The sequence below is a fragment of the Podarcis filfolensis genome (genome assembly GCF_964270895.1).
Source record: "Podarcis filfolensis genome assembly, chromosome: 2".
Taxonomy (NCBI): Eukaryota; Metazoa; Chordata; class Lepidosauria; order Squamata; family Lacertidae; genus Podarcis; species Podarcis filfolensis.
In genome coordinates, this window is record NC_139605.1 from 4582684 (window position 1) to 4597642 (window position 14959).

Sequence of the window (14959 nt, forward strand, 5' to 3'; positions counted from 1 at the left end):
ACAACAGAAAAGGCCCTGTGGTTTGTCGCAAACCTCCCTCAGCAGAAGCAACTGAAGGACCTCATGCAACTACTGAAAGGTCCTGGTAGGTGCAAGTAATCCCAGACCATGAAGAGAGGATCACAGCATCCGATGAGACTCACCCGTGAAGGCCTCACAAATATTGGGGTGGAATGATTATTCGCAATTCATATAGGTAATTTGACTGATGGTCAACAGAATGCTGCAGTTTTCTGGGTTCTAGCCAGACAGAAAACGGGATGGTTAAATGGTGCTATAAACTTATAGCATAGATAGGGCCTCAGTAAGGTTTATTTTTCTTTCACTGGCCACAACCTTGGACAACTTGTATTTTGTAATTTTTATATATGTTTGCAAGCAGAGTTGTTCATGTCCCAATAATCACTTTCATTTGGTTGTCACGGGGGGTGTTTGGCTTTTTGTCGCCTGCATTTGGCCAACCAACTCCAGCAGCATCCAGCATCTTACAAGGTTTCTGTGTTCTTTTGTGATCTGGGCATCAGCGCAACCTGATGCCTGCTTCTGCCCCAGGTGCAACAAAACACGTCTCTCCTGTATTGGTCTCTACAGCCACAGCAGGCGCTGTAACTCTCCAATGGTTTGACTTCACTCCCATTGCCCATTGCCTTCGCTCACAAGGCAAGTGGGTTGGGGGGGGGTTGCTACTGGGCTGGATATTAGTCATCAAAATTTGAGAGGTTAAATTATTGTTTAAGATAAAAAGAAACAGGATATGGAAAAAGCAATATGCACCCTGTTTATTTGGTATATCTGAAATTTCAGGTGTTTTAAGCTGATGTGCAACTCACTGAAATTAATGAGTGTGACTAAGTTACATCTGTTAATTTCAATGAGTAAGCTCTGAGTGAAACTTAATTGAATATCACCAGATAATCTCTCTTCTTTTTGCTATACATTTAGATAGATACATAGATGATAGATAGATAGATAGATAGATAGATAGATAGATAGATAGATGATAGATAGATATAGATGGATGGTATGGCTTCAGAAAGAAATTAAGCAAATAGTCACAGCTAGCCATGATAACTATGTTCTACAGAAGCAGTATGTCTGACTACCCATGCTGGTTCTCAATGTGGATATAATTTTGGCATCTTTATCTGTTTATCTTTCTTGAAACAAAGATTCAATGCAATTACAATTAACTTTATTATGAAAAATTCTTTGACAGCTCATTTTTTTAAAAAAATTACAAAATCAGATGCCGTATTTCATTTTTGTGGTCAGATACTCCTTCGTGTTCAGATCAGGCCTCAGCACAATAATGTAGCACTTTGGGATGAAGATGCAGCCCAGAAGCCCAGCACTGGAGGCCAAGATAGAGAAGACCTGCACGGCTACCATGTACTTCCCCTTGGTGCTCAGGTAGGTGGGCACAAAGGACACCCAAACACTGCAGAAGACCAGCATGCTGAAGGTGATCAGCTTGGCTTCATTGAAGGACCCAGGCAGCTTCCTGGCTAGGAAAGCCACTGTGAAGCAAATGGCTGCCAGGAAGCCCATGTAGCCAAGGACAGTGTAAAACATGGCAACAGATCCTTCATTACATTGCAGGATGATCTCTTGGGGCTGGGAATGCATGTCAGACTCCGGGAAAGGGGGAGACATACCTAGCCAGATGGTGCAGATTACAACTTGGACACTGGAGCAGGCAATGACAATGGAGTTGGTGAGAGTCTTCCCCAGCCATCTCCTCACCTTGTTCCCTGGCTTTGTGGCCAGAAAGGCCAGCACCACAGTGATGGTTTTTGCCAACACAGAAGAGACGGCAACAGAAAAGATGATGCTGAAGGCTGTTTGTCGGAGAAGACAGGTTGCTCTTCTTGGCCGGCCAATGAATAGGAAGGAGGACAAAAAGGAAAGCAGGAGGGAGATGAGGAGAATGTAGGAGAGGTCCCGGTTGTTGGCTTTGACAATAGGAGTTTCTTTGTACTTAATGAAGATTCCTAAAATAAATCCTGTGGTAAAGGTCAAGTATATTGCAACAGAAGCCAAGAGAATCCCCAAATATTTGTTAAAGGATAGGAAAGTGATAATCTTGGGCACACATTGATCTTGATCCTTGTTTGGATACTGATCTTCTGAACATTCAGTGCAGTGGTTTGCATCTGAAAAGAGCAAGAGTGACTTCAATATCCCCAATACATATTTTATGTACACATCAGTTATTGATATCTCTATCTTTCAGAGCATGTCTAATAAAGAAATCTGTTGCTAAGGAAACTGTTGGTGGGGAATACCTTTTTCTGGGACAAAGCTTGTTGCTAGGTGCAAAATTATACAAGAATCATTTCAAGTCTATTTTTAGACAACACTAACAGCACGTGCCGGTTCTGCTATTTGAGAAGGGAGCACTGGCTACCAATTATTTCCTAGACTCAATTCAAAGTACTAGTTTTGACCTCTAAAGCCTTAAATGGACAATACCTCAAGGACCACCTCTTTCCATATGAACCTACCCTATCATCATCTGAGGCCCTTCTTCGTGTGCCTCCTCGAGAGGTGCGGAGGGCGGCAACACGAGAACGGGCCTTCTCTGCAGCGGCTCCCCATCTGTGGGATGCTCTCCTCAGGGAGATTCGCCTGGTGCCTTCATGATACACCTTTAGTGACCAGGCAAAAACATTCCTCTTTAACCAGGCATTTGCCTGACCCGATCTACCTACCCACGTACCTATGGGACCGCCTCTCCTGGTCTGCCCCGCGGAGGACCTTGAGGTCCACAAATGAGAACATTTTGGAGGTCCCAAGTCGCAAGGTGGTCTCAACTAGGGCCAGGGCCTTTTCAGTACTGGCCCCAACTTGCTGGAACACTCTGTCACAAGAGACTAGGGCCCTGCGGGACTTGACATCCTTCCTCAGGGCCTGCAAGACAGAGCTGTTCCGCCTGGCCTTTGGTTTGGACTCAGTCTGACCCTTATGTTTCCCTCCCCTTGTGGTTTTGATCTAGGGGCCACTTTTAAAACGAGGCTGCATTTTAAATTGCATTTTAACCTGTATTTTAAATTGTTCCCTCCCAGCATTATGTTTTTACTGTAATTTTACTGGTGTTAGCCACCCCGAGCCCGGCTCTGGTCGGGGAGGGCAGGGTATAAATAAAATTTATTATTATTATTATTATTATTATTATTATTATTATTATTATTATTCCCTTTTTTTGAATGCTGCCTCTTTTGGGGGGCGGTTGTTGGGTTGTTGTTTTGATTTGATGTGTGTGGTCTTTTGTGTGAACCACCCTGAGACCTTTGGGTATAGGGCAGTGTAGAAATTAAATAATAAAATAATAAAAACTACACAAGGATCCTTTCAAGTCTGTTTTTAGGTGACACTGACAGTTAGCACATGCCGGTGCTGCTTATTTGGGGAGTGAGGGCCATAGTATCCACTCGGCATGAAGAAAGGCCCCAATTCAGTCCTCAGCATCTCCACACGTGTCCTGAAGAGCAGCTGTCAGTCAACAGGCAGCAAGATGGGCCAATGATCTGATATAGTGGAAGGCAGTTTCTTATATACCTTTTCCTCTACAATCCCCCCTTACCTTCATATATATATATATAATTTTATTAATGATTTCAACATAACAAATTATCAAAACAAATCATCTTCATTATTTCCCCCCTTTTTCTCTCTCTCTCTCCCACCTCCCCAACAAACCCTCCCTCCCCCCACAAGACTTACCTCAGCTCCTCTCTCTGATTTCTCAACTCATGTTGTTCTCTGCATATTGTAAAATTGTCTACATCCTTGTATTATCTATCTACTATGTTGACCCTCACTAAATTTGTGTATGTTTATTCATCACCTGCCAAGGAGTCCAGTTCATTTTGTTGTCTTTTTAAGTAATTTGTAAAAAGTTCCCATTCTTCTTTGAAGCCGCAGTTGTCCTTATCTCGCAATTTGTATGTCAATTTCGCCAGTTCTGCATAGCTCATCAATTTCTCTTGCCACTGTTCTTTTGTCGGGGTTTCGTCATTCTTCCATCCTTGTGCTATCAAGACTCTTGCCGCTGTTGTAGCATACATAAATAAGTTCTTTATTTTCCTTGGCAGGTCTTGTCCTACAATCCCTAACAAAAATGCTTCTGGTTGTTGTTTTTTTACAAATGCCATTTTAAACATTTTCTTCAACTCATTATATATCATTTCCCAATTTTTAAAAAAATTTCTCTGCATTCCCACCACATATGGTAAAAGGTCCCTTCCTTTTCTTTACATTTCCAACATATATTTGACTCAGTTTTATACATTTTTGCTATCTGTACTGGTGTTTGGTTTAGTCGTTTAGTCGTGTCTGACTCTTCATGACCCCCTGGACCAGAGCACTCCAGGCACTCCTGTCTTCCACTGCCTCCCGCAGTTTGGTCAAACTCATGCTGGTACCTTCAATAACACTGTCCAACCATCTCGTCCTCTGTCTTCCCCTTCTCCTTGTGCCCTCCATCTTTCCCAACATCAGGCTCTTTTCCAGGGAGTCTTCTCTTCTCATGAGGTGGCCAAAGTATTGGAGCCTCAGCTTCAGGAGTTGTCCTTCCAGTGAGCACCCAGGGCTGATTTCCTTAAGAATGGATGCGTTTGATCTTCTTGCAGTCCATGGGACTCTCAAGAGTCTCCACCAGCACCAGAATTCAAAAGCATCAATTCTTCGGCGATCAGCCTTCTTTATGGTCCAGCTCTCACTTCCATACAACACTACTGGGAAAACCATAGCTTTAACTATACGGACCTTTGTTGGCAAGGTGATGTCTATGCTTTTTAAGTATCTATACATCATTTTCATGTAGTTTTCTTTCAAAAGAGAACAATCTGTAAATAATCCCCGCTTACCTTCCTGAGCGGAGATGGTCCCTTCAGGACACAGAGCACACGCATAGCAGCAAAGCGGCTTCCCTTCTTGAATCACTTTGACGTACCCAGGAGGGCAGCTTCTGGTGCACCTTGAAGGGGGCAGCGGCTGACCATAAAGAGAAGGAACATCGAGGGGGAAATGTTTGGGGTGTGTTGGAAAGCTACAGAACTGAGCCGGAGACTTGGAAACCAAACAGTCACCCTCTGCTTCCAGACCTGCTTTCATGAGCAAATGGCAGTGACTCGTCCCTTCATGGTTAGTCTATTTAGCACCATCCCCAGAATCGCTGATGGGTAACATTTAGCCCTATGGTTTGTTTTTGGGTCGTCCCCTCCTTCCTTAATCCTGTATTATTTTATGCACATAATATACATTTTTTACAACACACAACTCCAAAATAAACAGACAACTCCAAAATAAAAGCATATGCAACAAAACCATAAGTCTCGTGTTTTCATTTACACTGATCTCCTCTGCGATCCCTTTACTTGATATTTATTGCTGCATTCTCCTTTCCTTATAGAATCTTTATAAAAATTTAAATCTCTTAAATCCTATACCAATCTTTAACAATTTCAATTAATCCCTCCCCCTCCTTCCCCCACAGCCCAGTACTTCCCTCCACCCGTGTGCGATCTTCTTTGCCTACTGTTATTTTTGCTATTGTTGCGTTATTCACTTTATTTGTTATTCCATCCTTAATATATTATTATTCTATCTCCTTGCGCCTTTTAGCTAAAACTGTCTAAGTTGTTTTTTTAATTGTTCAGCCACATCAGTTAACAAACATGGATACATATGCTATAATGTTATTGTTTTAGTTAAATAAATTGTTATTAAGGAAATGATTATTTTTCCTCCTTCCAATAAATTACAGCAGAATGTTGTCCAAATACAAACAGTTAACTTAATAAACTTCACAAAATTTCATAACTGTCTATGTATTTCTAATAGTATAACAAAATCAGTAATTTTGGATATCACTGTAAAAACTACTCTGAAAATTTATTATTCCAAAAATGAAACATTCATCTGGTTGCAAATATTAAGATTATACCAGCAAGAATGAGTTTTTCTGTAAAAAAAAGAAGATTTAAATCAAGTCTTACTGACTAGTGATTTAAATCGTGATTTAAATTGATTTGATTTGAATCAAATCTACCCTGCAACAGGGCATAAAACGTAGTATTTTGTAGAATATTGGTGGAGGGTGTCAGTAGCATAATGGTGCCATCAAATTACCTATAATGTGTCTAAGGATGAGACGAGCCCTGATCTTTACTTTTGTAGAGTGAGAGCGTCACAAGGTGTCCTTGCAAATAAGAGACAGTGTTCTGAAGGCATTTAGTACGTGTGGTTAAGGGGCAAAGAAACCATCCCAAACATATTTTATACAGTACAGTGGTACCTCAGGATACATACGCTTCAGGTTACATACACTTCAGGTTACACACTCCGCTAACCCAGAAATAGTGCTTCAGGTTAAGAACTTTGCTTCAGGATAAGAACAGAAATCGGGCTCCAGCGGTGCGGCAGCAGCAGGAGATGCCATTAGCTAAAGTGGTGCTTCAGGTTAAGAACAGTTTCAGGTTAAGAACGGACCTCCGGAACGAATTAAGTAACCCGAGGTACCACTGTAATCTATATTTCTAAATTCTATGGCTTTCCTCACCCGGTTAAGCCCCCTCAACCACATGGCCGCATCTTCATCAACGCTGAAACTTTTGTCTGGGAATGCCTGTCGCTCTAGACTCCCAATTCTCCGTGAAGCTACTGAAGTGTTGGGCCACACAACCCAGTTCAAAATATCGAAATTGGCTGACAGTTCCCCGTCTCCATCCAGGGAAGTATTGTAAGATCCAAAGATTCTCAGAAAATGGTGAAACTAGAATGACAGAGAGAAAATGAGAAGTGAGTGTCCTATCCTTCTGGAATTGTACTCCATCTTTAGTTTTGCTTATATGCATCTATTACAACAACAGCCCGCAGTCCATTTTTGAATCCCTACATTCTGCTTTGGCATTTGGGGAAAGGCTGACATTCAAATCATTGGCACCCATGGTTGTTTACTAATACTTCCTATGATACCTAATTAAATATCTCTGTAAATATCCCCACAAAAGTTTACACAAGACTCTTCCTGTTTGTACAGGCCAGGCCTCTCTTATGCAGAACATTAATTCTTAAACTTGCCAACATTTCATTGGGTGCCAAAAGTGGACACTGTCAGGAACCGTGCTGAGGAGGGCTGCACTGAGGAGGAATGGGGGAGCCTCCCCCCCTTGCTCCTGATCAGGATCCTGAATCTTTCCATGAGCAGGAGGACAGTATAGATTTGAAACAGTGGTCTGCAGAGGGACATAGTTCAGAAGGCAGAAGCTGGGAAGTACTGGATAGGGAACAGCTAGAAGGAGAAGCACTGGGAGAGAGAGAGTTAACAGACTTACTTTCTCTAGAAAGCGTTCATCCACTCAGCCCAAGGTCAAGAAGAGCAGATAAGGAGGCAGCACAGAAAGCACAGTGGTTGCGGGATCAGGTTACAAGGCGCAGTAGTGACATGGGTGACTAGGGAGGAAGTGGGTGAAAACCTTAATTGGGAGCACCTTCATTCCTAGGAAATGGATTCTTTGTTCTCTCGCTGTGATCAGTAAAGCTTCTAACTGGTAAGAAGACTCCTCTCCCTTTGTTCTGCTTATTTACTGCCAAAGGGGGGGGAGAAAGCCAATTCCCTGAAGCCTGACAGACACCCAGCTTCCCTTATATTATGAACAGAGGAGAGGTATAAAGAGCCTTTGCCTATGAGTGGGCATGGTGGTGATGTGACACAGGTATCTTTCTCCACAGTGATGAGGTAATTGATAAGGCATACCCAAAGAGCAGGACTATAGTTATGCAGAGGGAAGTTTGGTTGAACATTAGGAGGAGCTTAAGAGAGGGGTATGAAAGATTATTACTCTCTCATAGCAGAGTTAGCACAGTGGTGATAGCTGTAAGCATATTAAAACATGGTTAGATTTACATCTGCCCCCATCCACCTTTAAACAAATCCCCACACAAAAACCTAGGATAGAATAAATCACAGAGATTTCGCTTTGCAATTAGGTGGATATTTTACTCCTAGGGTTTCTTGAAGCTACAAGAAATGACTACTGGCAGTAAAATGAAGGTGAGAAAGGTTCCAAACAACTAAAAGGAAAGCACTTTGTTTCCTGCCAGATGGGTGGGGTATAAATAATAAATTTATTATTCATTATTATTCCTTACAAACGGATCATGCAATACTTGGGTTAGCAAAGATGCAGGCTACAAAATCTCATTTTAGTATGATTCCGTCCATTTACAGATAGCCATGTCCACATGTCTCCTTCTTGATCCAGGCAGGAAGCACAGAGACAAAAGAGACTGAGAAAGGGGGAAGCAGAGTCTGCTGAGAGCCTGAAAAGCCACACTCACTCTGCTAACGGGCTGAGGGCCCAGGTTAGCCCTGTCATGCACACAGGTGTGAGCCTGTAATTGTATATTACAACTGCTGGCTCTCCCTTGCTGGAGCTCTTCAAGCTGAGACTGGACCACCATCTGTGGGGAATGCTCTCAGTCTGAGTTTCCTCCAAAGTGCAAGAGGCCTACAACCTCCTCCCAACACTATGATTCCAAACTCCATAGTTCCATATTGGAGCAATTTTATCGTTTTCAGTGGAGATAAAAGGGCATACCTGCCATGCTTGCAGCTTCTGAAGTCCCACCTTGCTTCCTTCAACCAACATCACCCACTTGAATCTGGACGAATATGCAGCATTTAAGGCATGCGCCAGGGCATGGATACTCCTGTAAGCATTGTAGTTGTCTTGGGAGAGAGCTGGTCCGAGCATATCCAAGGGCAATTTCTGTTCACATCTTTCCCGTTCTTTCCCAGACAACACATGATTCTTAAAGAAACAATGGAAGGCCTTCTTCAAGTAAGGAGTGACGTGACTCAGCTTGAAATTGTCATGTTTTGGAATATACTTCGTCTGGATTAAGAAGGAAAAAAACCAGTGGCTGTGCTGGAAGAGAAACTTGCTGTCAGACAATGTTGAGGTGAGGTCCCACAAAGCTGTTGTGATCCAAACTTTCCCGTCAATAGGCTGTATAAACAGTTTGAGCATTATATTTATGAGGTATATCCCATTGTAGAAAGAGCGGATTTCTGCATAGTAAACAAATACGTTGACTTCTTTCCATGGGAGAGCTGAATCGAGGGTCATTGACAAGTCAGGCACAATCAGTTCTGGGAATCTCTGTGAGACGGCAACACAAATATCATTTGAGGCAAGTATAGGTGTCAAGGCACTCAGGAACTTTTCTCCGTTGTCATTTTCTGGGGCAAAGAGACTGACCCACGTCCATCTGAAATGCAGGAGCAACTTGACAATCCCTGTGTATTGGTATTCATCTTTTGGGAGCATCCGGTAGAAAAAAGGGAACTGAGTTTTATCATTGTGGTCATGGGAGACAAAACTGTAACTAACCTGGTAAGGAACGTAAGAGATGAATGTTTCGCTTTGTTTTCAGGACAAAACTCAGAAACCTGTTGACCTAAACTTACTAATAAACTGAAGAGTGCATGTGATTAGGGTGAATGAATACTTCATATTCATATACCTGAAGTATACCTGAAGGAGCGTCTCCACCTCCATCATTCTGTCCAGACACTGAGGTCCAGCGCCGAGGGCCTTCTGGCGGTTCCCTTGCTACGAGAAGCCAAGTTACAGGGAACCAGGAAGGGAGCCTTCTCGGTAGTGGCACCCGCCCTGTGGAATGCCCTCCCACCAGATGTCAAAGAGAAAAATAATTACCAAACTTTTAGAAGACATCTGAAGGCAGCCCTTTTTAGGGAAGCTTTTAATGTTTAATAGGTTATTGTATTTTAGTGTTCTGTTGGAAGCCGCCCAGAGTGGCCAGGGAAACCCAGCCAGATGGGCGTGGTATAAATAATATATCATTATTATTATTATTATTATTATTATTATTATTATTATTATTCCCTTTACAAAGTATCTGAAGACGCAACAAAGCGAACTGGACTCCTTGGCAGGTTTTGAATAAACTTTCACAAACTTTTTATTGATAATAAACAGCTAAATAGTTTGAGGATCTATACAACTTTGTAACATGCAGAAAACAGCATTCTTAGAGAAACCAAAAACTGGAACTGAGGGAAGTCGGGCGGTGGGGTGGGGGTGGGGGTTTTGTGGGGGGGGGAGGAAAAATGGGGGAACAAACAAGGATGATATGTTTTTGGATAATATGGCTTGTTATAATTTTGAATAAAAAATTATTATTATTATTATTATTATTATTATTATTATTATTATTATTATTATTACACTGCAAGGATAGAAGGCAAGATCTTCACATCAGACAAAGTGTGGCTGTTTTCTCCCTTGTCCACATATTATCATTTTGAATTTACTCTCATTAGTCCACACTGGTGCATATTTGAGTTGATAAAGAAGACTTAGCAGCTCCTGTACCTCAATATTGTGAGGGGAGGGAAATTCAACACAACCTATAAACTGGTAGAATACTTTAAAACACACACACACACACAGAGAGAGAGAGAGAGAGAGAGAGAGAGAGAGAGAGAGAGAGGTTAGCAGTAGTTTTATCTCCTTTACAGCCAAGGGCCTTTTAAAGCAAAATGTAACACAATTCACACCTGTGGAATTTTGTAGATGCCCAACATGTTTGAAATATGGACAGATAGCTCAGAGTCAGCCCCTTCAAGGACAGCCAGCAGGTTATTCTGCCTTCCACACCTGTAGTTTGGAATATTTGCATTCCCAGTAGATAATAAGTCTGCCATGGCATCGTATGTGATTCTTGCATTGTAATAGTTCTCAAAGATGTTGTAACCCAGGGTGATGTTGGGCAAGATCCTGGGATCCTGGTTGATCTCATGAATGGCAAAAAGGAATGCCAGATTGTCGAGTAAATTTGTTTCCCGTCTTCTGCAAGGAAGCATATATGGCATCATAGTATTACCCTCTATTTAACGAACTATTCCTTATTCTGCAACTTGAAGGGTATTTCCAGGCGATTGGAAACCTCTTGAGATTAATCTTAGAATGATACTCATGATCCATCAGAGTCAGAAGCCCTATAGCTTTTTATTGGTACGTAATGCCCTTCAATACTGCTTGTGACTGGTAACGTTTTTGGGGGAACACATACTGCTTCCATTCCAATCACTGCATGTCCTGTCACTTCCTGCTGAAACCCTGTAACGTGCTTGCCACAAATCGTGTGTGTGTGTGTGTGTGTGTGTGTGTGTGTGTTATTAATCTCACATTTGATGTGCTATATAGTGCAAGGGTCCCATCAAGATAATAATATTAATAATAATGATGATAATAATAATGATGATGATGATAATAATAATAATAATAATATTTATTTATACATACATACATACCCCGCCCATCTAGCTGGGTTTCCCCAGCCGCTATGGGTGGCTCCCAATAGAATATTAAAAACATGATAAATACATCAAACATTAAAAATTTCCCTAAACAGGGCTGCCTTCAGATGTCTTCTAAAAGTCAGGTAGTTGTTTATTTCCTTGATATCTGATGGGAGGGCGTTCCACAGGGCGGTGCCACTACCAAGAAGGCCCTCTGCCTGGTTGCCTGTAACCTCACTTCTCGCAGGGAGGGAACCGCCAGAAGGCCCTCGAAGCTGGACCTCAGTGTCCAGGCAGAACGGTGGGGGTGGAGACGCTCCTTCAGGTATGATGGCAATAATGTAACATCATTAAAGGTAAAGGGACCCCTGACCATTAGGTCCAGTCGTGACCAACTCTGGAGTCGTGGCGCTCATCTTGCTTTACTGGCCGAGGGAGCCGGCGTACAGCTTCCGGGTCATGTGGCCAGCATGACTAAGCCGCTTCTGGGGAACCAGAGCAGTGCACAGAAGCACTGTTTACCTTCCCGCTGGAGCGGTACCTATTTATCTACTTGCACTCTGATGTGCTTTCGAACTTCTAGGTTGGCAGGAGCAGGGACTGAGCAACAGGAGCTCACGACGTCATGGGGATTTGAACTGCCGACCTTCTGATCGGCAAGGCCTAGGCTCTGTGGTTTAACCCACAGCGCCACCCGCGTCCCACACAACATCATTAGAGAAGCACTAATACTGTATCAGTGACATGTTGCAGAATGCACCCATTTGGAGGGACCCTCAGTGGCAAAGCACAAGTTTTTCATGCAGAGGGTGTCAGCACTTCCACTTAAAAAGAACTGGGTGGAAGGAGATGTAAAAGATTACAACTGTGGGAGACCCCAAACAGTTTCTGCCAGTGAGAGTAGACTGTCACAGGTGATATAGACCAAGGGCTCTTACCTGGTAGAAGGCAGTCCCTACAGCTGCAATCAAAACAGACTCAGGAATATTTTACTAGGCAGTTACATGCAGTTTAACTAAAGACAAACCACTTTAGCCTGTCTTGGATTACATTGTTCAAAAGCCAGAAGTGTCGTTGTTGTTTTTCACTCCTTTATATTAAAATTATGCTGGGGGCAGGGAATAGCCTAGTTCTTTTTTTAATCTGTTATCATAGTACAGTGGTACCTCAGGTTAAGTACTTAATTCGTTCTGGAGGTCCGTTCTTAACCTGAAACTGTTCTTAACCTGAAGCACTGAAGCAGGACCTGGAGGAATTTTACCTTTATGCTCTTCATATAATCAGTTATCCATATAATCAACTGATAACTGATCAGTTATCAACATATTCATATATATCCATATATAACCAGATATTTTTACAATGATTTTATAATCCATGTTTGAATCGTGAAAGCTTCTGCTTAGCTTAAAAGCAAATTGCTTAAATCTGCAAGGTGAACTTTGTCCCAGTACCTCCTTGTTCTCTCCCTATCTCACTGAACAAGAAGGGAAGCGATAAATCTGATGTGCTGGCACATTTCCCCCCTTGTCCAGACAAGGTCTGAGCAGTGAAACAGGAAGGTGCTAACCGCAGAATGTCCCAGTAACAGATGGCCGCATGGGAGTAACGGTTAAAGTTCCTTTTTGCCTTAAGTTTCTATTTCTTACCATAAAATCTGGGGGAAAGGTCGGACTGGTGTTCAAACCAAAAAGCAGAAGTTGGGAGAGAACTCTTTGTACAGTCAGGAGCAAGGCTTGCATGCGCTCATTAGCTTATTTTGCTGCCATTGGCAATTGTATCCTATTATGTCATGATCTGTGATGGTATGTACTCAGGTATAAAAGGCCCTGGGCGATAGGGCTCGGGACCCAGTCTTTTGGAAAGTATTCCACTGGGTCAATTATTGCTCAGCAATAAACCTCACTTTCTTTTTCTCCACTGCTGCGTCTGTCAATTCTTGGACTCTATTTGAGTTGGTCACTGGTACCTTAAAAATCCTTGCAGCAGCACCACTTTAGCTAATGGGGCCTCCTGCTGCCGCCGGAGCACAATTTCTGTTCCCATCCTGAAGCAAAGTTCTTAATATTTCTGGGTTAGCGGAGTCTGTAACCTGAAGCGTATGTAACCTTAAGCGTATGCAACCCGACGTACCACTGTATACTGTTTAAATAAACCTTACCAGCTGGTGAAAAAAGCATGGTTGGAACTAGATGGTGATGTCTGTGAGTGTTTAGAATCATATCTGGTTGGCAAATCAGGGGGAACATCAGGAGAAACTTGGATTTATCAGGGACACCTGTCAGGAAATAGCCATGTTCCCTTTCATCACTGCATTGTTACTTACATTTTAATGTGGATCAGAGGAGTCTGGGAGAAATTGCTTGGCTGGATAACAGGATTGACCGTAGATGTAATCCCGCCGATGAGGTGGTCACCTGCTCTGTAATAATTCAAAGGATCGTATTGATCTGTCACTAAATTCAATGGGCATTTTACCTGCAGCACCTCACAGGCTACACAGGGGAGCAGGAGCAGGAGCAATATTGGGGTGGGCATGTTTGCTACAATCGCCCACCTCCCTTTGTCCTGTTCTCTACGAAGAAGTCAAAACAGACTCACAAGACCAAAGTTGTGGCCAGTGCTAATTCAGATGGAGTCTAGCCAGTGCTTATGATATTAAATCTGATATTAAACTGCAGTGGCAGCATCCCTGCCTGCCTCAAACCCCAGCCTAAGTTCTTGGAGGTACAGGATATATTTCTCTGCCATTTTGGTGCAAGAAAATTGCTTCCAATTCTGATGTTTCTGTTACCAGCATCAAATGTGACCCTTGGGCTTTGGCAGGAAATGGAATAAATCACCATGATTTCCGTAATTACAAACTGGAAGAATTACCTGTGCCAAATCTCTGCGGCTCCATACACAGGTGCCTGACTGGAGGAAAACATGTTTGTGAAAACTCAGCAATGAGCTCTAAACTTTTCCACGGGACAATTTTGGGATGGGGGTGGGGAGCATAGGGAAGTTTACTGGAACTGAATGGGGGGGGATACGAAAAACTAGCCCACCTGTGAAAGATTTTTAAAGAATAAAAATAATAATATAATAATTATTAAAATGCTGGTTCACTGCTTCACCGTGGTGCAAAAGGCAGGGGAAGCTGGTCTCGGACAGACACAGAGAGGCAATGAGATGGAGCTTTCCAATATTAGAAGCACTGGGAAAGGCAGCCGTATATATATTTTTTCATTGATAACTTGTGCATCCCTAATCTCAACAGTCTTGATGTGTTCTCATTGAGTGGGTATCCTTGTGGAAAGTCCAAAGTTCTGAAAACTGGAATTTCTGGCACCTTTTTCCCTAGGAAAAAGCGCTGATCGGACCCATAATAAAGCAAAGCTTAAAAGGGTCAGGTGTAGGGCTGCCCCCCATCTTGTATAAAACAGGATTGTCCCTTAAAGGTAAAGGGACCCCTGACCATTAGGTCCAGTCATGGCCGACTCTGGGGTTGCGGCGCCCATCTCGCTTTATTGGCTGAGGGAGCCGGCGTCCAGCTTCCGGGTCATGTGGCCAGCATGACTAAGCCGCTTCTGGCGAACCAGAGCAGCGCACGGAAACGCCGTTTACCTTCCTGCCGGAGCAGTA

At 42.8% G+C, this 14959-nt stretch overlaps 1 protein-coding gene across 3 annotated transcripts; it reads right to left on the minus strand.

The window, feature by feature from the left end:
* Nucleotides 1-1217: 1217 nt before the first annotated feature.
* LOC310756556 (vomeronasal type-2 receptor 26-like) lies at nucleotides 1218-14296 on the minus strand. Of its 3 annotated transcripts, XM_083600830.1 has the most exons (6): nucleotides 14210-14296; nucleotides 13659-13754; nucleotides 8604-9276; nucleotides 6563-6775; nucleotides 4869-4995; nucleotides 1218-2153 (listed from the first exon to the last, which is right to left on the minus strand). In XM_083600830.1, exons 1-6 carry the CDS (start codon nucleotides 14260-14262, stop codon nucleotides 1243-1245), a joined length of 2073 nt encoding a protein of 690 aa, XP_083456956.1. In that variant the 5' UTR covers nucleotides 14263-14296; the 3' UTR covers nucleotides 1218-1242. The 3 variants fall into 3 exon arrangements, with proteins under 3 accessions (XP_083456956.1, XP_083456955.1, XP_083456957.1); XM_083600829.1 differs by lacking the exons at nucleotides 13659-13754; nucleotides 14210-14296 and adding an exon at nucleotides 10589-11178 and having other exon boundaries at nucleotides 8604-9398; XM_083600831.1 differs by lacking the exons at nucleotides 8604-9276; nucleotides 13659-13754; nucleotides 14210-14296 and adding an exon at nucleotides 10589-11178.
* Between the last annotated feature and the right edge of the window lie 663 nt (nucleotides 14297-14959).

Excerpts from the sequence above, each read along its gene's own strand:
- LOC310756556 (XM_083600829.1), bottom strand. The coding sequence starts at position 10,906 with ATGATGCCATATATGCTTCCTTGCAGAAGACGGGAAACAAATTTACTC. Across the intron at positions 9,399-10,588 it reads GCATCTACAAAATTCCACAG|GTTAGTTACAGTTTTGTCTC; the intron begins GTGTGAATTGTG and ends GTTCCTTACCAG. Across the intron at positions 6,776-8,603 it reads AGAAGCTGCAAGCATGGCAG|TTTCACCATTTTCTGAGAAT; the intron begins GTATGCCCTTTT and ends CTGTCATTCTAG.